This window comes from Prionailurus bengalensis, chromosome C1, assembly GCF_016509475.1.
Source record: "Prionailurus bengalensis isolate Pbe53 chromosome C1, Fcat_Pben_1.1_paternal_pri, whole genome shotgun sequence".
Classification (NCBI taxonomy): Eukaryota; Metazoa; Chordata; class Mammalia; order Carnivora; family Felidae; genus Prionailurus; species Prionailurus bengalensis.
This window is the reverse complement of record NC_057345.1, coordinates 42,758,922-42,783,302: the sequence shown is the minus strand read 5'-3', so window position 1 is coordinate 42,783,302 and position 24,381 is coordinate 42,758,922. Positions and strand designations below refer to the sequence as shown.

The 24,381-nt window shown below is 38.2% G+C and overlaps 1 protein-coding gene and 1 non-coding gene across 2 annotated transcripts in view; one reads left to right on the top strand and one right to left on the bottom strand.

Annotated features, from left to right (window-relative positions):
• Positions 1 to 24,381, bottom strand: part of ZYG11A (zyg-11 family member A, cell cycle regulator) — a 74,957-nt gene that overhangs the window by 40,164 nt on the left and 10,412 nt on the right. The window contains 2 exon segments of the mRNA XM_043573339.1: positions 4,038 to 4,789; positions 19,901 to 20,066. Of these exon segments, the coding sequence (XP_043429274.1) occupies positions 4,038 to 4,789; positions 19,901 to 20,066 (918 nt within the window).
• LOC122482258 lies at positions 3,342 to 3,448 on the top strand. The gene has a single exon (XR_006297061.1). It is a non-coding gene; the product is annotated as a U6 spliceosomal RNA (small nuclear RNA).

The window sequence follows — 24,381 nt, the reverse complement described above, 5'->3', positions numbered from 1 at the left end:
CAAACTGGGCATCAAAATAATTAAGGACAGTACTGAATTGTAAACCACTGAAAACAATAAGAATCAGTGAGTTCACATTGAGGTTGGGTTAGACAGACGCAGAAGGCAGGGCTCTTCCTTATGGTAGGAGGGCTAGATTTGAAAATCATCACTTTGCAACCATTCCAGTCAAGACTGGTTCAGGTAAGAATCATCAATGGATGCTAAATCCAGATTAGAAAGTTTGATGAGGACGAGGATATTTGCATAGTCTTCAAGTACACATCACTTATTAGTTGCAAGTGAAAAAAAATACTATCCATATAGTATAGAAACAATACAATATTATATAGATAGTATTTTATCTATACTGGATATTTTATATAATATCTGGACAATACTTTGAATGTATGATGAAAAGTAACAGGACTAATGAGGCACACTGTGTGCTTCAGGATTGTATTCTTGAGACTGATACAACATGCCTCCCAAGGAATTCTGGCCAAAGATGAAGAACCTAATCATAAGGAAACATTCGACAAACCCAAAATGGAATATTCTTCCAAAAAGCCTACAAAACAAAGCTAGTCTGTATTCTTCAAAAATATCAATGTCACAAAGGACAGGAAGGACTAAGGCACTCTTCCACATTAAAAATGTAAAACAATGGATATATTCTAAAATTTTTTAAAAAGTTTTATGGCCATCCAGATCTAAGAGCTGAAAAAGAAACAAAGGATTAACCACATGACCAAGCAGAAGACCAGATAACTGTTGCCTCACCCTCTCTTCTTGGCTTCCTGAAGATGCCATTATAAAACAATCTTCAGAAGGGATCCCCGCCACACCCCACCAGGGGGTTCACAAGGATTTCCTACCAAATGAAGATGTGTGTGGCTTTTAATACTAATACTGGGTGCCCTTTCTGCCTATTTTATTTTTTATTTTTATATTTTAAAATAAGCTCCATGCTCAACATGGGGCTTGAACTCATGACCCGGAGATCAAGAGTTGCACACTATACAGACTGAGCCAGCCAAGTGCCCCCACTTTCTGCCCATTTTAAAAGAATTAAGTACATGCTGCCCATTCTAATTTGGGGTACAATAAATAACGTATTTGTTGTGTTTAAAGGTCTTTGCTTACATTTGATTTTATTCATGTTAATGCAAGCAAATTTTTGATCAACCTAAATAACAAAGATACTTAGTATACTTTGCATCTGATCTAAAACATATATATTTCCATTAAATAAAGTTTTTCTGAACCATTTAAATTTTAAATTTGCCATACCTTACACTCCACAGAAGGCTGGCTTAAGATCTTTAGAGTTTCTTAGTACTGGGAAGACTGTGGTTTCTCCTCTCCATCCCAACAATATCTAACACCGTATAGAATGCATACTTTAAAGTTTTCAAAATAAACTAAACTTACATGTATACCAGATAAGTTTACTGAAACACAGCTTCCCATAATCTTTTGGTAGTACCCACTTTGACAGTATCTTAACTACATGCATAATCCCTCTGCAGAATATTCCAGCATTTGTCCCATATTATTGCATATACCAAGAGTGTGTACTAAAAAAAATTTTTCCCGATAGCTGTGGTCTTTTGATCATTGTGACACTAAATGCTATTAATCTGAAACAGGCCTAAGTATACATTCCCAGTAAACAATTCTCTACATATCTAATCTGAAAGTTCTCACTATTATCTCTAATTCTAGCCTAATTAATTAACTGATGGCTTACACCTTCACTAGACATGCCAGAAAATTAAAAAGACTTCAAAATACAATTGCTATTTTCAAATCAAAAGAATAAAAATATGAAAACAGCTCTCTCCTTTTCTCTGTCATCGTGGGGTATGCGGCTGACTATCTCCCACCATGCCTTCTCATAAGACTTTCAGGACCAAATAATTCCTGGCCAAGAAACAAAAGCAGAAGTGTTCCATTCCCTAGTCGACTCACAAGAAAACTGGTAATAAAAATCAGGTACAAAAAAAAAAAAAAAAAGAAGGTATAGCTCCAAGAGGAGGCATTGGAGAAGAACCAAGCTGGGTCTGCAATGGATTGCACATGAGATGGCACACGTATTTATGTTGCATGAAGGTAATGTGCTCATATCCTATCATTCTGTAAACATCACTTCTACCAGAACAACAGACATGTTTTATAGGTGAAATGATTCTTCTGTCACTGTGCTTCTGCACCAGTAGGCTGGTCCAGTAATAAATGTAAGAGGCCTTTCGTTTGAGGAAAAAAAGAATAAAAATGTGAAAAAAAACTGGGGTGCCTGGCTGGCTCAGTCAGTGGAGCATGTGTCTCTTAGTCTCCCAGTTGTGAATTCAATCCCACGGTGGGTGTAGGGCCTACATTAATAGATAGATAGATAGATAGATAGAAAGATAGATAGATGAAAACAAGTAATGACTGCAAATCATTTTACTCTTTCAGCCTAGAAAGAATTACGTATGGTATAATTAAAAAGCATTTCAAAACAATGGTTCTGAACCTTGGCCGCACATTAGAAATACCTGGGAGCTTTCAAAATTTTGATGCCCACACCAAGTCCCAGAGCAATTAAATCAGAATCTCTGGGAGATAGGACACAGGCATCAGTACATTTTAAAGCTTCCCAAGTGATTACAAAGTACAACCGAGGTCGAAAACCACTGTTTTAAAAAAGAAATACTTTAGGGGCACCTGGGTGGTTCAGTCGGTTAAGTGTCAGACTTCTGATTTCAGCTCAGGTCATGATATCACGGTTCATGGGGTTGGGCCCCGCAAGGGGCTCCATCCTGGCATTGTGGGAGCCTGCTTAGGATTCTCTCTCTGCCCCTCCTGCACTCTCTCTCAAAATATAAATAAATAAATGAAATATTCTGAAACAAAAATATTTAAATTTGTGGGTTTTTAAATTTTTAATGTTTATTTAAATTTTTTAAATGTTTATTTATATTTGAGACAGAGAGAGAGACAGTGCATGAGGAGGGGAGGGGCAGAGACAGAGACAGAATCTGAAGCAGGCTCCAGGCTCCAAGCTGTCAGCACAGAGCCCAACGTGGGGCTCAAAGTCACAAGCCATGAGATCATGACCTGAGCTGAAGTCAGACGCTCAACCGACTGAGCCACCCAGGTGCCTCTAACGTTTATTTTTGAGAGACAGAGAGAGACAGAGACAGAGAAAGAGTATGAGCAAAGGAGGGACAGAGAGAGAGGGAGACACAGAATCCAAAGCAGGCTGCAGGCTCCAAGCTGTCAGCACAGAGTCCGATGCAGGGCTCGAACCCACGAGCCGTGAGATCATGACCTGAGCTGAACCCAATGTGTGTTGCTTTAAAAACAGCACCATGAGTGCTTGCTTCAGCAATAAGCTAAAACTAAAACTGAAACAATACAGAAAAGATTAGCATGGCTCCTGTGCAAGGATAACAGGCAAATTCTTAAAGTGTTCCATATTTAAAAAACAAAAAACAAAAAAACCAGCATCATGATTGGCTATAAACTTACTCTGGCAATGTTCCAAACTTTTTTTCTTAAGACCCTTTTCAAAACTGTTTTCTCCCAAACCTTCAGCAAAAACATTGATCACTGCCTTACTAATTATATTTAGCTGTCAACAGAGGTGAACAGAGCAAGTTTTAGAGTCACAAAGACTTGGATAAAAGCCCTAGCTCTACCGTTTAATAGGTAGTTATAGGATTATGGATAAGAAGTTTAACCTGAGCTTCCACTTCCTCATCTATAAAATGGGAGGATTAAGGAGGAAAACAACATGCACAAAGTGGCATCTGGCATATAGGCGGGAATGTATAAATGGCTATACTTATCATATCAAACTAAAGATCTGCACGCCAGGACCATATCTTGCTTTAGGTTGTAATTCCACAACCTACCACATGGTAGCTACACAATCATTTTTGTTACGCTCGCTCCATAGGATTTTTTATCTCTTTGTAACCCTAATACCTAGCACAGATTCTGTTTTATAACAAAAGCCTAATAATGTTCTAAACAAATGAAAACAAACTTATTTCAGATAAAAAACAAACCCTCAAGCCTTGCTTTGCAGTAAAGAAGTCAGAATAACCAGCATCCGTAGCCAACAGTCCCACAAATTGCATCGCAGGCCGCTGCCGTATAAACAGTTCTACAGCTCCATCGGTGATACAACTGCCCCCCGATATATCCAGTGACACAACATTAGGCAGAATATCCTTTTGCTGCAGCAAATGAAAAGCCAGATCTGATTTGAGTTGCCTGTGATCAGAAATATCAAGGTGAAGCAGACATTTAAGTTCTCTAATAACTGCAAGAATCTGTGGTTTGGTCATGGTCAGACACTTTAGATAGTGCATTGTGAGAGATTTGAGTCGATCTTTACAGGCGAGGAGTGCAGAGATGTTAGTGACCATAGTATTGGAGATATCCAAGCTTTCCAGTTTTGGTAACTGAGAAACGTTAGCCAGGTCTTCACTATGAAAACAAACATTGAAAACACTTAAAACGCGAAGACCGGTGAGCTGACCAAAGAACAGTAATCTTGAATCCTGAGGGATGCTCGTTGAGTCCAACAGGAGACACCGAAGGTTTTGCTGGATCCAGCTATTGCTGCAGAGTCCACTTATGATGTCTGGAATTGGGAGGTCAGTGTGCACTGCAGTAGCATCCAGTTCAATGACTTTGTGATGACAGAAGGCTTTTGTGAATGCAGCTGTCGAGATTTTGGCTTTTTGAATATTGACCAGCTTCAGTTTCATTTGGTTGCCTTGGAAAATGCTCGCTGTTCTATCAGTCAGCTTGCCTATAAGAAAACCAGAACCAGCTTGTAATAACAACTAAATCTCATGCCTTTTCCAGGAAGCATTGTGGTCAATGAACAATGACAGATGCCAATAATAATAATGACTATATTTACTGCTCATTCTGTGGCAAGAATTGTTCTAACCCCGTTACTGAGATCACCTCATTTATTCTTTATAATAATACTGTAATACTATTAATTACTATCTTATAAGATACTAGAGCTTAAAGATGTTAAGTGACTTGCTCAAAGTCAAAATATGTGGCGGAATCAGGAATCAAAACCAGTTGGACTCCAGAGCCCACAGTTTTATCCACAGCAACCGTGATCACAAAAAATAAAATAAAAATAAAAATAAAAATAAAAATAAAAATAAAAATAAAAAATAAAATAAAATAGATAAATAAGTACATACGTACAATATACAAATAACACTACCAATGATTAGTTTAACTAAATTAATAGATAGCCTTTAACAAGTCACTTACCCCTCTAGGCCTCAGTTTGCTCATCTATAAAATGAATGGGTTGTACTAGATTTTATTTAGAAGAGATTTACCAAGCATCTTCTGTGTGTGACATTCTATGTAAAGTAATGGTCACACAAGGTAATTAGATACCTGTGACCACAAGGAATTCAGTCTAGGAAGGCACATCAGGTAAACAAATGATTATAATAGTGTATTACATGCAGTAGTAAATTGCACCATGTATTAAATTAGTACAGATGAGATTAACTTTGGGAAAAGTTCTGAAGACTAAATATTAGTTTGGGGGTAGGGGCAGAGAAAATGGAAGAACTTATCAAAGACAAGGAGGCAAAGAACAGCAGATTACTTGGAAAGACCCCAAGCAGATTAGCATTACTGGAATATGGTGGTGTAAAAGGAAAGGATGGCTAGAAAGAAAAGTAGAAAGGAAGGTAAAAAGCAGATGCAGCCTGTAGACAAAGTTATGAAACCCAGACTTTTTTTTATCCTATGCACAATAAGGAACAATTCAATTTTGAAGCAGAAAAATGAATGGTCATTGGGGCACCTGGGTCGCTCAGTTGGTTAAGTGTCCAACTTCAGCTCAGGTCATGATCTCACAGTTCATGGGTTCGAGTCCCGTATCAGGTTCTATGCTGACAGCTCAGAGCCTGGAGCCTGCTTCAGATTCTGTATCTCCCTCTCTCTCTCTCTCTCTCTCTCTCTCGCTCTCGCTCTCGCTCTCACTCTCTCTCTTCCCCTCCCCCACTCATGTCCTATCTCTTAAAATTAAATAAAAACATTAAAAAATTTAATTAAAAAAATAGGCATAATTATATTTTTAGAAAGACCAATTATGTGACTGTAAAGGAATTAGGATGGTGTCTGATGGAAGATGGGGCAAGAGATTATTGATGCTTCTCATAATGCAAGATAAAAGTTTAAAACAGGGCTGACAGAACATGGTGGCTGAACAGAATGGGGGAAAGAACTGAGAGAAAAAGGTATTTAGGCTGATTCCCACCTTTTCAGTTTGAGCTGGGCTGTGCTACCAAGACAGGAGGAAGAAAGTCCCTATACTTCAGATTTTGAGGAAGAATTTAGTACACTGATTCATACATTTATTCAACAAATACTGAATATTCACTGTATGCAAAGTGCTATACTTCACAGTGAATGAGACACACATGGCTTCATACCATCATGGAGTTTACTTACACTCTAGAGGGAGAATACCAGAGAAGCAGAAAATATCTAACATTAAAAATGTAGTAAGTGAGGGGTGCCTGGGTGGCTGAGTTGGTTGAGCTTCTAAGTTGGGTTCAGGTTGTGATCTCATGGTTTGTGAGTTGGAGCCCCACATCGGGCTTACTGCTCTCAGCATGGAGCCCGCTTGGGATCCTTTGTCCCCCCTCTGTCTCTGCCCTCCCTGCTCGCTTGCTCTTTCTCTCTCAAAAAATAAACATTTTTTAAAAATGTATTGAGTGAATTAAAAACAGAACTATGCTACAATCCAATAATCAGACTATTTGGTATTTATCCAAAGAATACAAAAATACTAATTCAAAGGGATACATACACCCCTATGTTTAAAGAATCATTACATATTAATAGCAAAATTATGGAAACAGCCTAAGTGTCTTATTGATTGATGACTAGATAAAGATATAGGGGGGAAAAAAAAAGATGTATGTGTATAAATAACACACAATGAAATACTACTCAGCCATAAAAAATAATGAAATCTTCCCATGTGCAACAACATGGATGGAGCAAGAGGGTATTATGCTAAGGGAAATAAGTCAGTCAGAGAAAGACAAATACAGTATGATTTCACTCCTATGTGGAACTTACAAAACAAAACAAAGTGAAAAAGGGAGAGAGAGAGCCAAACCAAGAAACAGACTATAGAGAAACAGACCAAGAAACAACTATAGAGAACAGACCGATGGTTACCAGATGGGAGGTGGGTGGGAGGGTTAACATAGATGCTGGGGATTAAGAAATACACTTGTTATGAGCACTGGGTGTTGTAGGTTAAGTGTTGAATCACTAGATTGTATACCTGAAAGTAACATAGATGCTGGGGATTAAGAAATACACTTGTTATGAGCACTGGGTGTTGTAGGTTAAGTGTTGAATCACTAGATTGTATACCTGAAAGTAATATTACACTGTATGTTAAACAACTCAAATTTAAATTAAAAGTTTTTGAAATGTAGTAAGGGGCACCTGGGTGGCTCAGTGGGTTAAGCATCTGACTCTTGATCTCAGCTCAGGTCGTGATCTTACACTTCGTGAGACTGAGTCCCATTTTGGGCACTCTGCTGACAGCAGAGCCTGCTAAGGATTCTCTCTCTCCCTCTCTCTGTCCCTCTCCTGCTCACACATGCGTTCTCTCTCCCTCAAAATAAAAAATAAATTATAAAATAAAATAAAATAAAATAAAATAAAATAAAATAAAAGTAGTGAGAGTTCTAAAGGAAACAAACAAGAACATGATAGAGGGGTAAGGAAATGAAAAAGGAAAACAAGAATCCTCTGTCTCTCTGAGGAGGCTGAGGAGGTGATGTTTAAGCTGAGACCTGAAGGACATGGAAGATGAAGGTAGCAGTTGTCATTCTAGATGGAAGGAAAAGCTGAAGTCCTGATGTGGGAAACAGGTTGGTTTTTTCTGTGAAATAAGAGCAAACCAGTATGGCTGAAGCACAGTTGATGAGGGGATACCAGCATCTGACAGGTTAGAGACAGAGGCAAGAAGAGTCAATCGTGCAGACTAGGGCAAGAAACTGACTTTTTATCCTAAGTACAAGGAGAAGCCTTTCAAGAGTGACAGAGGTAATGTCCAGATCTGATTAAACTTTAAGAGGACTGTTTGCTGTGTGGCAGAGCTTGCCACGGGGCAAAAGTAGAAGTGAAGAGAGTGCATATGAGGTCAGAGGAAAGGAAAGAAAAGGTATCTATGATAGGAGGTAAGAGGAAAAGAATGAGATATATATTTGAAAGTAGAAAATGTTTCAATATTACCAAGGAGAGAAGAAGAAATGAAAAATGTCACTAAACAAATAGGTAGATGGTCATTTTGGAGATGGGGAAAATGGCAGTGTAGTAGATGCTGCAAGAGGACACCTAGATCCTTTTTAGGAACAAAGGACTTACTACTAGATCTGTTGGGAGTGCCAACAGCTAACAGCCCTCATCTATGGGGACTACACTGGCTGTAGTCCAATGGGACAAACAGTTGTCCCACCCAAGGTCACACCACTTCCCCATGCAGACCCATTTCCAAAACTGAGTTGGGAGGTATAAGGTCCAGTGTTCACAGCCCAGCTCAACACAGATCTGAATAGTTGAGGATTTTTGCATCTGTGTTCATGACAGAGATTTGTCAGTAGTTTTCTTTTATAACATCTATGTGGTTTTGCTGTTAGGGTAATGCTGGCCTCAACGAATGAGTTAAGAACTATGTCCTCTGTTTCTATTCTCTGAAAGAAATTATAGAAGAATTATGGTATAATATAATCCTCAACAAAATATTAGTCAACTGAATCCAACAATATATAAAAAGAATTCTACACCACAACCAAACAGATCTGAGTAGTTGTTACACCTTCAGAATTCCCCAAAATATCAGTTGGCATTCTAGATTCTATAGATTTTAAACCTACAAGACTGAAGTATAAACACTTGAAATTAACTGGCACAAAGACAGCATTTAAAACTGTGGGAATGGGGCGCCTGGGTGGCGCAGTCGGTTAAGTGTCCGACTTCAGCCAGGTCACGATCTCGCGGTCCGGGAGTTCGAGCCCCGCGTCAGGCTCTGGGCTGATGGCTCAGAGCCTGGAGCCTGTTTCCAATTCTGTGTCTCCCTCTCTCTCTGCCCCTCCCCCGTTCATGCTCTGTCTCTCTCTGTCCAAAAAATAAATAAACGTTGAAAAAAAAAAATTTAAAACTGTGGGAATGGATAACATGGGAATGTAAAAGAAGGAGCAAGACAAAGTACCGAAAACATTTACATTTAAGGTCAGTAGAATGAGGAATAACAGTCATAATAGCAACTAACAGCTGCTGAATGTTCTAAACGTTTTAGATATATTAACTCTCCAAATCCTCATAAAACCCAATGAGGTAGGGATTATTGTTAGCCACATTTTTGCAGATGAGTTGAGGCATACTAAAGTTAAGTAGCTGGCCCAAGGAAACATCTAATAGTCATGACTGTACAAACCTAGACAGTCTGGCATCAGAGCCAGATATCTTAAAACTTTAATTTGTACTGTCCTTCAAGGGGAGCTAGATAAGGAAACAGATCAGCAGCACGGCCACTGAGGAAGGAAGAAAACCAGAAAAATATGATGACTGAACAGCCCAGAGAAGAAATGCAGTATATCCATGAGGCATCCTGGATATGCGGTTCTAGAGCTTAAAATAAAAGTACTGTGCTGGGAACTCTGGGGAATCGGAGAATAAGTGGTAGCTAAACAACAACAACAAAAATTTAAAAAGATTACCCACAGACCCAAAGAGTGTATAAAGTGAGATGGGTACCCAAGATGGAACCTTAAGGAATATAAAACACTTAAGGGATATATAGAAAAACAGGAGCATACAAGGAAATTATGGCAGAGTAACCAAGGACACAAGAAAAAAACAGAAAAATGAAATACTCTGAAGTCAGAAAGGTCAAGAGTAATTAATACTAAAAGTCAAAGGTACAAGAATTCTCTGATGATTTAATGGATCTAGGCAATGACCATCTATGACCACCAAAATCACAAAACCATCTGGACAACCAGACTTAATTAATCCCCTTAAGGAAGTACAAGGTACAACCAAAACCATCAAACCTGAATATGATCAAGCCTCTACCTCTAACTTTCAATTTATAGGGATTACAGGGATCAGAGGAATAGTCAAAATCACAGCACTGTCAAACAATGGAAAAATCCAGATTGTGGGAAAACACTACAGAAAAACTACCACAATTTCTTTAAAAAAATTAAATAACTGGGGGCACTGGGGTGGCTCAGTCAGTTAAGCATCTGATTCTTGATTTCAGCTAAGGTGGTGATCTCATGATTCCTAAAATGGAGCCCTGCATCTAGCTCCCACACTGACGGTGGGGAGCCTGCTTGGGATTCTTTCTCTTCCTCTCTCTGCCCCTCCCCTGCTCACAAACATGCATGCGCTCTCTCTCTCATAATAAGTAAATAAACATTTTAAAAAGTAAAATAAATATATAAAAATAACTGTAAAATCTCTAAACAAACAGAGATTAAATAATCCACTTCTAAACAAACATATGGAGGGGTGCCTGGGTGGCTCAGTCGGTTAAGTGTCTGACTTAGGCTCAGGTTATGTCTCACAGCTCATGGGTTTGAGCCCTGTGTTGGGCTCTGTGCTGACAGCTCAGAGCCTGGAACCTGCTTTGGATTCTGTGTCTTCCTCTCTCTCTCTTCCTTTCTCCCACTTGCACTCTCTCTCAAGAATAAACAAACATTAAAAAAATATATATGGATCAAGGAAGAAATCTCAAGAGAAATTTTAAATTGTTTTTTGGGGTTTTTTTTTCTATTTTATTCTTTTCCCAAGTTTTTATTTAAATTACAATTAGTTAATTACAGTGTAATAAGAGAAATTTTAAATTTGGAACAATATGAAAACACAATTTATCAAAATTAGTGGGATAAAGTGAAAGCAGTGCTTAGAGGAAAAATGACAGCTCTGAATACATATAAGAGAAAAGAAAGATCTAAAATCAATCATCTTGGGGCATCTGGCTGGCTCACTCCGAGGAGCATGAGACTCTTAGTCTCAGGGTTGTGAGATAAAGCCCACCTATTGGGTGTAGAGATTACTTAAAAATAAAATATTAATAAATAAATAATTTTTAAGAATAAAATAAAATCAATCATTTAAATTTCCACCTTAGGAAACTAGAAAAAGAACAAATTAGGGATGCCTACGTGGCTGAGTCGGTGGAGCATCCACTCTTGATTTCAGCTCAGGTTGTGATCTCGGTTTGTGGGTTGAAGCCCCACATCAGGCTCTGCGTTCACAGTGTGCAGCCTGCTTGGGATTCTCTCTCCCTCCTTCTCTGCCCCTCCCCTGCTCACGTGTGTGCATGTTCTCTCTCCCACAAAATAAATAAACATTAAAAAAAAAAAAAAGGAGAACAAATTAAATCCAAATTAAACAGAGGAAAAGAAATAGTAAGAATTAGAACAGAAATCAATGAAATTGAAAATGTGAAATCAATATAAATCAATAGAGAAAAATCAACAAAACCAAAAGCTGTTTATTTAAAAAGTCCAGGTTAAGTTAAAAAAAAAAAAAAAAGAGAAAAAGAAAAAGAGGAGACAAATTACTAGTATCAGAAATGAAAGAGAAGGGACACATGGGTGGCTCGGTGGCTCAGTGGCTCAGTCGGACTGAGCATCCGACTCTTGATTTCAGCTCTGGTCTTGACCCCAGTGTCATAGGATTAAGCCCAACATCATTCTCTCTCTCTCTCCCCTAATAAATAAATAAACTTAAAAAAAAAATAGAAGCAGAGGACATACGGACATACTTCCTAACTAATTCTTTGAGGCAAGCATTACCCTAACAGCAAAACCACACAGATATTACAAAAGAAAACTACTGATAAATCTCTCTTATGAACACAGATGCAAAAATTCTCAACAAAATCAGTAAACCAAATCCTCAACAAAACACTAGCAAACCGAATCCAAAAACATATAAGAAGAAATCTATACCACAACCAAATGGATTTATCCCAGGTATAGAAGGCTGGCTCAACATTCAAACATCAATTAATGTAACCCATCACATGCAAAAAGGAAAATCACATGATCATATGAATAAATGAAAAAAAAAGCATTTGACAAATCCAACATTCATTCCTAATAACAACTCTAAGTAAACGACAAATAGAGATGAATTTCCTCAACTTGAAAACTATTTACAAAAAATCTGCAACTAACATACTTAATGGTGAGAAATTCAAAACTTTCTCACTAAGATAAGGTACCACACAAGGATGTCCCCTCTCACCACTCCTTTTAAACACTGTACTGGAAGTCCTTGCTAATGCAATAAGACAAGACAGAGAAAAAAGAGATTAGGAAGGAAGACATAAAGCTCTTTGTTCACGGGTGACATATTATTTACCTGGAAAATCAGAAAGAATCACAAAAAAATAAAACAAAACAAAAAAACAACGCCTGGAACTAATATTACAGCAAGATTGCACAATACAAGGTTACTATACAAAAAGTGACTAGCTTTCCTATATACCAACAATGAAAAAGGGAATTTGACATTACATAGAATACCATTTACATCAACACCCCAAAACAATGAAATACTTAAGTATAAATCTAAAAAAGTTTGTACAAGATCTATATGAGGAAAACTAGAAAACTGATAAATGAAATCAAAGAACTAAGTAAGTGGGAGAGATATTCTATGTTCATGAACAGGAAGATTCAATGTTATAAAATATCAGTTTTTTGCATTATTCAGCCATAAAAAAGAAAGAAATCTTACCATTGGCAACAACATGGATGCAGCTAGAGAATATCATGCTCAATGAAATAAGTCAGTCAGAGAAAGACAAATACCATATGATTTCACTTGTATGTGGAATTTAAGAAAGAGATGAGCAAAGAGAAAAAAAGAGAGGGCGAAAGAGAGAAAAATAAGCTAAGAAACAACTCTTAACTGTGGAGAACAAACACTCCTGTTACCAGACCGGAGGGAGGTAGGGGTATGGGTGAAATGGGTAATGGGGCTAAGAAGTGCACTTGTGATGAACATTGAGTGACGTATGGAACTGGTGAATCACTATACTGCACACTTGAAACTAATATAACACTGTATGTTAACTACACTGGAATTAAAAAAAATTTTTAGGGGCACCTGGGTGGCTCAGTGGGCAGAGCATCCGGCTTTGGCTCAGGTCGAACTCTCAGTTCGTGAGTTCAAGCCCATATTGGACTTGCTGTTGAAAGCCTGTCAGCACAGAGCCTGCTTCAGATCCTCTGTTCCCCTCTCTGCCCCTGCCCACTTGCACTCTCCCCCAACATAAATAAATATCCAAACAAAAAAAAATTTTTTTTCAAGTTATCAGTTTTCCCCAGGTTGATATACAGATACAATGCAATCTTAATAAAAATCCTAGCAGGTTATTTTGTGAATGTCAATAAACTGATTCTAAAGTTTATATTCTCCTGGGTGGCTCAGTCAATTGAGCTTCAGCTCAGGTCATGATCTCACGGTCCATGAGTTCGAGCCCATGTCAGGCTCTGTACTGACAGCTCAGAGCCTGGAGCCTGCTTCAGATTCTGTGTCTCCCTCTCTCTCTGACCATCCCCTGTTCATCTCTGTCTCAAAAATAAATAAACACTAAAAATAATTTTTTTTAAAGTTTATATGGAGGGTGCCTGGGTGGCTCAATTGGTTAAGCATCTGACTTCAGCTCAGGTCATGATCTCACGGTTAGTGGGTTCGAGCCCCACGTCAGGCTCTGTGCTAACAGCTCAGAGCCTAGAGCCTGCTTCGGATTCTGTGTCTCCCTCTCTCTCTGCCCCTCCCCTGCTCGGGCTCTGTCTCTCTCAAAAATAAAATAAACATTAAAAAAAAAAATGTTTAATAAATAAATAAAGTTTATATGGAAAGGCAAAAGACCTAGAACAGCCAACATAATATTGAAAGAAAAGAACAAAGTTGGAGAGCTGACACTACGTAGCTTCAAGACTCACTATAAAGCTACAGTAATCAAGACAGTGTGGTACTGGTAAAAGAATAAAGATATTAACGGAACAGAAGAGAGAGCCCAGAAACAGACCCAATCAATACAGTCAACTGATCTTTGACTCAAAGAACCAAGACAATTCAATGGCAAATATATAGTTTCTTCAACAAATGATGTTGGAACAAATGGACATCCACATGAAAAAACAGAAACAAAAAAACATGAATCTAGACACAGACCTAACTAACACGTTTCACAAAAATTAACTCAAAACAGGGGTGCCTGGATGGCTCAGTCAGTTGAGCATCTGACTCTTGATTTCGACTAGGGTCATGATCTTAGGGTCTGTGTATTCAAGCCCCGAGTTGGGCTCTGTAGTTTGGAGTCTGCTTGGGATTCTCTGTCCCCCTGCCCCGCTCTCCTGCTCACGGAATCAAAAAATAAACAAACGTTAAAATAAAAAGCATTAAAAAAATTAACTCAAAAACAGATCACACACCTAACTGTAAAACACAATACTATAAAACTCCTAGAATGTAACAGAAGAAAATCTATGGGTATAATGGGTATAGTAATGCCAAAGACGCAATCCATGAAAAAAATTATTGATAAGCTGGACTTCATTAAAATTAAAATTGTGGGGCTCAGTCAATTGAGAGTCCAACTTCGGCTCAGGTCATAATGTCACAGTTCATGAGTTTGAGCCCCACATCGGACTCACTGCTTTCAGTGCAATGCCTGCTTCAGATCCTCTGGCCCCCTCTCTCTGCCCCATCCTCACTCACTCTCTTTCACCCAAAAATAAACATTTAGGAGTATAATAAAACAAAATTTAACTTAATTCAAATAAAATTAAAATCATATGTTCTGTGAAAGAGAATATCCAAATAATTAAAAGACAAGCCAGACTGGGAGAAAATAATTGCAAAAGGCATATCGGATAAATGACTTATCCAAAAACATATAAAGAACTCATGCGGCGCCTGGCTGGCTCAGTCATTTGAACATCCAACTTTGGCTCAGGTCATGATCTCATGGTTTGTGAGTTCAAGCGCCGCATGGGAGTCAGTGCGAAGCCTCTGTCTCCCTCTCTGCCCCTCCCCAACTAACATTAGTGTGTGCTCTCTCTCTCTCAAAAATAAACATTAAAAAAAAAGAATGCCTAACAATAAGAAAACAAAAACAGTAAGAAAACATTCCAATTAAAAAGTGGGCCAAAGACCTGAAAAGACCTCACCAAAGATGATATATAGATGGCAAATAAGCATATGGAAAAGATGCTCCACATCACATGTCATCAGGGAAATGCAAATTAAGACAACAGTGAGACAGCACTACACACTTATTAGAATGGCCAAAATCCAGAACACTGATAACACCAAAAGTTGGGCAGGATGTGAAGCAACAGGAGCTCTCATACACTGCTGGTGGGATGCAAAATGGTACAAAAGCCATTCTGGAAGACAGTTTGTCAGTGTCTTACAAAACTAAACATATTCTTACCATATGATCTAGCAATTACATTCCTTGTTACTTACCCAAAGGAGATGAAAACTTATGTCCACACAAAAACCTGCACAGAGATGTTTACAGCAGCTTTATTCAATAATTGCCAAAACTTGGAGGCAAGACATCCTTGGGTAGGTAAATGAATAAACAGTGGCACATCCAGACAATGGACTATTATTCAGCACTAAAAAGACATGAGCTATCAAGCTATAAAAAACATGGAGTGAAATGCATATTACTGAGTGAAAGAAGCCAATATGAAAAGGCTACATACCACAGGATTCCAAATATGCAGAACTATGGGGACAATATAAACATCAGTGATTGCCAGGCATGGGAGGAAGGTATGAACAGGCAGAGGACAGAGGATTTTTAGGACAGTGAAAATATTCTTTATGATATAATGATGGGTATGTCTTTATACTTTTGTCCAAACCCACAGGATACACAACACCAAGAGCGAACCCTAAACTAAAACATGGACTCCGGGTGACTATGAGGTGTCAAAGGTAGCGTCATCCTTGGTTAAAAAAAAAAAGTACTATTCTAATGAGTGACGTTGACAATAGGGGAGACTATGCGTGTGTGTACCCTCAATCTGGTTGTAAATCTAAAACTGCTCTAAAAAATAAAGTCTTACACACACACACACACAAAGATAGAGATATATACACATATAACATACATATTGCAAAATAATACGAGATAGCCTGTAGATCAAAAGAGGGCTAAAAACCCTATCAACCGATCACAATATATGGACCTCACCTAGATACTAATTCAAACAAAGGTTTTTAAAAGTTATAAGACAATCAGTCAAAATGAACGCTCACTATCTGATATTAAAAAACGAATATTAAAATTTTAAGTGTTAAATTAAAATTACGGTTATGTATATACATTTTACAAGCCCCACTCCCCACCTACATTTACAGTTGAAATAACATAATACCTGGGATTTACTTCAAAATATCTGGGGGCAGGACAAAGGTGGGTAGGTGTGTGGATGATGCAAGATTGGCCATGAGTTGATAATTGTTTAGGTTGAATATACTGAGGTTTATTTACATTTTCTAGTTTTGTACATTTCAAAAAGAAAATCAACTATATTTCTGTACACTAAAAATTAACAATCCAAAAATGAAATTAAGGGGCACCTGGGAGGCTCAGCTGGTTAAGCTCGATTTGGCTCAGGTCATGATCCCAGGGTCTGCCCCTTCTTCTCTGTCCCTCTCCCTCTTTCTCTCAAAAAAATAAATAAATATAAGTAAATAAATATGTAAATAACAAAAATGAAATTAAGAAAGCAATTCCACATAAAATAATATCAAAAGAATAAAATACTTAGAAATAAATTTAACAAAAGATGTGTAAACTTATATACATGAACTAGAAAACACTGTTCAAAGAAATGAAAGTCCAGTTTAATAGAAAGTTAACCCAAACTCATGAAGATTTCAAATGGTTAAGATGGCAAAACATTAGAAAATAATTCAAGATGATCTAAATAAACAGACATCATGTTCATCATCAGAAGACTTAATGCTGTTAAGATGGTAATGCTCTCCAAATTAACGTACCTATTTGATGCAATCCTTAATCAAATCCCAGCTGGATTCTTTGTAGAAACTGACCAATCAGTTCTAAACTTCATACGGAAATATAAAGGACCCAGAATAGCCAAAACAATCCTAAAAAGAGAATTCTCACTTTCGAATTTCAAAATTTACTACAAAGCAACAGCAATCAAGATAGGGTCATACAGACAAAGGATAGACATATTGCTTCGCAGAACAGAAATGAAGGTAAGAAATAAACACAATGCTCTGTGGTCATCTGATTTTTTAAAAGGGTGCCAACACCATTCAATAGTGAAAGAATAAACTTTTCAACAAATAGTGATGGGACAACTGTATAGGCACATGGAAAACATAAAGCTGGACTCTTACACTTCATGCCATATACAAAAATAAACTCAAAATGGACCAAAAACCTAAGAGTGTAGGAGTGAAAAAACCAACACTCTTAGAAGAAAATACAGGTATAATCTTTAGGACCTTGGATTTGGCAATGAATTTTTAGATATGATACCAAAAGCATGAGCCAGAAAATAAATAGATAAATTGGACTTCATGGAAATTAAAACCATTTTTAGGGCACCTGAGTGGCTCAGTCGGTTAAGCATCCGACTTCGGCTCAGGTCATGACCTTGCAGCTTGTGAGTTTGAGCCCCGCGTTGGGCTCTGTGCTGACAGCTCAGAGCCTGGAACCTGCTTTGGATTCTGTGTCTTCCTCTCTCTGCCTCTCCCCCGTTCGCACTCGTCTCTCTCTCAGAAATAAACATTAAAAAATTAAAACTGTTTGTAAGTCAAAACACACTATCAGCAAAGTGAAAAGAGAATTCATAGAATGGAAGAAAATAATTGCAACCATGTAACTGATAAGGGACTTGTAACAAGAAAATAAGACATGGGGATGTAATGTACAGCATAGGGAATATAGTCAGTAATATTGTAAAACCTTTGTATGGTTAACAGATGGTAACTAGATTTATCATGGTGATCATTTTTTTTAATTTCTGGGGCTCTGTGCTGACAGTGCTGAGCCTGCTTGGGATTTTCTATTTCTCCCTCTCTGTCTGCCCCTCCCTCTCTCTCTCAAAAATAAATAAACATTTAAAAAAAAAGTACTCGGCAATCACAAAGAATGAAATCTTCCCATTTGGAATTACGTGGATGGAACTAGAGGGTATTACGCTAAAGTGAAATTAGCCAGAGAAAGACACATATCATATGATTTTACTCATATGAGGAATTTAAGATACAAAACAGATGAACATAAGGGAAGGGAAGCAAAAATAATATAAAAACAGGGAGAGGGACAAAACATAAGAGACTCTTATAGAGAACAGAGGGTTGCTGGAGGGGTTGTGGGAGGGGGTGGGCTAAATGCAGGCATTAAGGAATCTACTCCTGAAATCATTGTTGCACTATATGCTAACTAACTTGGATGTAAACTAAAAAATTAGTAATTTTTTTTAAATTAAAAGAATAAGTAAATAAAAAGAAAAAAAAAGAAAAAGAAAGAACTGGGCAAAGGATATGAATAGACATGTCTCCAAAGAAGATATAAAAGGCCACATATTATACAATTTGATTTATATTAAATGTTCAGGGAAAAAAAAACAACACAGAAATAAAAAGTCTATGAGTAGTTGCTTAGGATTGGGGGATGGGTAAGGAGTTTCTTTTTGAGGTGACAAAAAATGTTCTAAAATTGATTGTGATGACAGCCGCCCAAATCGCTAAAAACAAAAATAATAATACCATTGAACTGTACACTTTAAGTAGGTGAATTATATAGTATGTGAAACACATCTCAGTAATTTGTTACCAAAAGCCTTTATATTAAGAAAAAACTAATAAACATTAAAAAAAAAAAGTGGAGATGCCTGGGTGGCTCAGTTGGTTAAGTGTCCCACCCTTGATTACAGCTCAGGTCATGATCTCATGGTTGTGAGTTCAAGCCCTACACTGGGTTCTGCACAGACTGTGTGGAGACTGCGCGTCCCCCACTTGCACTGTCTCTCTCAAAATAAATAAACTTAAAAAAAAACAGTAACATGATAAATTAAACACCATTTAAAATGTTCAACATCATTACTCATTAGGGAAATGCAACAAAACCACAATAAATACTTCACATCCACCAGGAAGGCTGTAATCAAAAAGTAAAATAACAACTTTTGGTGAGGTTTTGAAAGCCTCACTACAAGGGGAAGTAAATGAAAAGATTTTTAAGTCTCGTATTCACAACGAAAAGAGTAGGAGACCAGACTATAGGAACAGCACTTCAAAAGCTAGAGAGCAAACAGATGAGTGGGAACTTGGTTTAGTTCTCCATTGTCTTCACTCTGCTAAGCTAATAGCAGGATAAACCTAGAAACAAGACAAATTTCCTGCAAGGGATCCCAGAAAGACTCTGAGATTCAAATCTCCACACAAATAAAATGGAAATTATTTCCCTATTTCCCATCCATTTGTTGTGAGGAGTAAAACAGGAACTGGATATGAAAGCACTCTTCAAATAGTAAAATGCTTTAAGAGTACAATATAAAGAAACCTTATCAAAAAAAATTAAATAGGGATACCTGGGTGACTCAGTTGGTTAAGTGTCCAACTCTTGATTTCAGATCAGGTCATGATCTTACAGTTCATGGGATCGAGCCCCACACGGGCTTGGCATTCTCTCTCTCCCCCTTCTCTCTCTGCCCCTCCCCCATGCACTCATCCAAGAGTGCTCGCGAGAGCGCACTCTCTCTCAAAATAAAGAAATAAACTTTAAAAAATTAAAATAAAAGAGTGTTATTATTACCTTGCCATGTCATCACCCCAAGGAATCGATCAGCTACTTCCTGAGGAAAACTCCAATGCTCTGGAAGGCACAATGTTCCATCAGATCTTTCAGAACACAATTTCTCTAGGTTAGCAATCAGGAAGTTCAGGCAGATGTTGACCAAAGAGTAGGGAGATGCCTCCTCCTAGAAAACAAACTTTGTTAGAATACATCCAGAAAAACTCAGCACAGAAGTAGACCATGCAAAAGACATCAAACTAGTTGGTAAGGATATCTGAAGATACATTCTCCTTACCCTAGTAGTGACTTACATGATTTATATGTAACGAAACCACCTTATTCCAACTGTTAACTGAATGGAAGATTTTATCTATTTCTGTTGTATCTTGAAAAAAAAATAAGTTCTCTCAATCCTTCACTCATCACCTGTTGTGTGCCAGCCATTGAAAATACAGCAATGAGCAAAATATTATTTTAATCCTTTTGGAGCTAATAGTGGGGAACACAACCAAGAAATCTGACAACTTCAATGAAACACAGGGGCAACTCAAACAGACATCACATGGTCATTCACTCAACAAATATTTATTACTCAGTGATTACTATGTCCCAGAGGATAAGGCCTGTCTATTCTTTTTTTTTTTTAAGTGTATTTTTTTAAGTTTATTTATTTATTTTGAGAGAGACAGAGTGCGAGCCAGGGAGGGGCAGAGAGAGAGGAAGAGAGAATCCCAAGCAGGTTCTCCACCGGCAGCAAAGAGTCTGACGCGGGGCTCAGACTCACAAACCATGAAATCATGACCTGAACCAAAAGTCAGACACTTAACTGACTGAGCCATGCAGGTGCCCCAGGCCTGCCTATTCTTACCCTCAAGTGTTCACAATGTAAGTGTGCTATACCAGGCTGCTGTAGAAGAGTAAGAACTGACAGTGAGGTGAGAGTAAAGAGGCATATGGTCTCTTTCTCCTCTAAGAGAAACTGGCATTTGTTTATCCAACAAATATTTGAAAGGCATGGCATTGTATCAGACACGAAGAGATAGACATAGGTCAAACAGAGGTTGTTACCTTTGTCAGAGGCTTCAACATGGAATAATTCCTTGACTTCCACACCACTTTCAAATGATTAAGTTCCTTCCATGATCCAAAGTAAAAATTACTCCTTTGCAAATACCCTCAACTCCTTATTCCCTCTCCAGACAAAACTCCGTTCTTAGAAGAACTCTACTAACTAGTTTTTTGTGGCAACACACAGCAGCTAATCATCTATGGGAAGGAGGAAGATTCCCATAACATAGCATGTCACAGCAAATTCATAATCATTAACTTCAAATTAGCCCTCCGTAGCTCTGAGACAGTTGTCTCCATAAGGTCTTCAAGACAGGGTACTCTCCCAACATCAGGCAAGAATTATTCCATGCCTTCTACTTATTCCTCAAATGCATTTTATGCTATCAGAATCTGACTCACTTCATGGAGAAAAATGAGGCCATCTCACCATCGAATTTAGCCGGAAAATGCATGCATCTTTCCTTTACTTTCCTCTTACATGGAAAATATTGGGGGGGGCGGGGCACCTGGGTTAGGCATCCAATTCTTGATTTCAGCTCAGGTCATGATCTCATGGTTCCTGAGTTCAAGCTCCACTTGGGATTCTCTCTCTCTGCTCTTCCCTTGCTTGTGTGCGTTCTCTCTCAAAAATAAACTTTAAAAACACAAACAAACAAAAAAAGAAAATGTGTACCTCCTTGCAAAGCCCAACACTTCCACGTGTGCTGACTGACTTCATCCCCCCTTGCCTTGGTCCCTCCTATCATTTCTTCATGCATACATCTTCAGAGTGTCCTCAAATGGATCATTCTTAACATATAATTTGTTCTGCTATATACCTTAAAAACAAAAACACCTTCTGCAGAAACCCACATTCTCTTCAGTTACTCCTCTTCATAACTAAATTTCTCCAATAAGTTCACATGCTATCCAGTAGTCCCCCACTTATCCACGTATCCACAGAAGATGCATTCCAAGACTCCCCGTGGATGCCTAAAACTGCCCACGGTACCAAACCCGATACAGACTGTTTTCTCCTCTACATACCTAAAATAAAGTTTAATTTATAAACTAGGCACAGTAAGAGATTAACAATATACTGTAATAAATTATATCAATGTTGTCTCTCAAAATATCTTAACTGTACTGTACTCATCCTTCTTGTGAGGATATGAAATGATAAAATGGCTACATGATGAAAAGCAGTGAGGTGAATGCCACAGGCAGTGTGAAGCAGCATTAGACTACTAATGATTTTCTGACAATATGCCAAGAGAAGATGACCTGAGGGGTGCCTGGGTGGCTCAGTTGGTTAAGTGTCCCACTTCGGCTCAGGTCATGATCTCACGGTCTGTGAGTTCAGGCCCCACGTGGGGCTCTGTGTTGACAGCTCAGAGCCTGGAGCCTGCTTCAGATTCTGTGTCTCCTTCTCTCTCTACCCCTCCTCTGCTCACATTCTCTCTCAAAAATAAATGAACGTTAAAAAAATAAAATAAAATAAAACAAACGATGACCTACTTCGGGACTACAGTTGATTTAGGGTAAGTGAAACCACAGAAAGTGAAACCTCAGATAAAGGGAGACTACTGTAATCACTTTCTTCCTATTCATTTCTCTGTGTGTGTGTGTGTGTGTGTGTGTGTGTGTGTGTGTGTGTTTTAACTGAGGTCTAATTTACATATAGCAAAAAAATTACTTTTTGGTGTACTTAGTTCCACAAATTTTAACAAATGCATAGTCATGTGCCACACCACCATAATAAACATAGAGAACAGTTCTATAACCCAAAAATTCCCATGTCCCTTTATAGACAATCCCTCCCACCAACCCCAAGCAACCAAATCTGTGTTTGTCCCCAGAGTTCTCCCTTTTCCAAAATGTCATATAAATAGAATCATTCAATATGTAGGCCTTTTGAATCTGATTTCTTTCACTCCCCATAAAGCATTCAAGATTCTTCCATGTTGTGTTTTTGTAATTAGTTCCTTTTTTATTGCTGAGAAGTATTATACCGCATGTTCCACAATTTTATCATTAAGGGCATTTGTATTATTTAAAGTTTTAGACAGTTTTGAAGAAAGCTGCTATAAATATTCATGTAAGTTTATGTGAATCTGGGTTTCATTTTTCTTGGGTAGTTTCCTAGGAATGGGATTCCTGGGTCCCTGGGATTCCACACTTCCTACTAGTCTGTATTTAACTTTATATAAGAAAAGTGCCGGGGCGCCTGGGTGGCTCAGTCGGTTAAGCGTCCGACTCCAGCTCAGGTCACGATCTCACAGTCCGTGAGTTCGAGCCCCGCGTCGGGCTCTGGGCTGATGACTCAGAGCCTGGAGCCTGCTTCGGATTCTGTGTCTCCCTCTCTCTCTGCCCCTCCCCCGTTCATGCTCTGTCTCTGTCTCAAAAATAAATAAACGTTTAAAAAAAAAAATTAAAAAAAGAAAAGTGCCAACCTGTTCTTGCCAAATGGATCTACAATTTTGCATTCCCAAAATTTTAGTTGCTCCAACTCCCCAGGTCAGAATTCATGTCCAAAAGACTGAGGGAAGCAAAAAGAGTCCCTGAAAGAGTCTCAGGAGACTTCTACTTAGGTCTTAAAAGCCAGAATTGGTTTACAGGCCCATGGGAAAATGGAGATTATACTTCATGTGGGTAATTTCTACACATCTATCTCCCAGGTCACTATCTCTTTGTTTAGTGGTATATATTTCTTCATAGTTTAATTGTATATTGTTCTTTTTTCATGACTTATTTCATCTTTTATATCTTTACTTTTAAATATACTTATAGTGTTTTAATAATCCATTTCCTTAAGTTTCCTGGAATGTAATCCTGTTGTTGATTCTGTTGAATTTTACTCATGGAGATTCGTGGTTCATAAATTAAGATTGTGAACGCACTTTTAATGGGATTTTATTTACTGGATTCCTATGAGGCCTGGGTAGAAGACATGTCACAGGGGCGCCTGGGTAGCTCAGTTGGTTAAGCATATGACTCTTAATCTCCACTCAGGTCATGATCTCACAGTTCATGAGTTCAAACCCCACACTGGGCTCTGCACTGACAGCGTGGAGTCTACTTGGGATTCTGTCTCTCTCTCTCTCTCTCTTGCACTCTCTCTCTCTCAAAATAAATAAACTTAAAAGAAGAAGAAAAAAGATGTTCACATCAGAGAGATTCTGCAAAACTATGGTTACCCCAGGGGAATTACCAAGGCTCACCCTGATAATTTCTGAACTATAGATTTCCTGAACCAAGCAAGAAACCCTAAATGTGGGGCCCAGTCAGTTAAGTGTCCAACTCTCGATTTTGGTTCAGGTCATGATCTTGTGGTTCATGAGACTGAGCACCACGTTGGGCTCTGTACTGACTGTGTGGAGCCTGCTTGGGAGTCTCTCTCTGCCCTTCCCAAGCTGTGCTGTCTCTCAGAATAAACAAACAAACAAAAA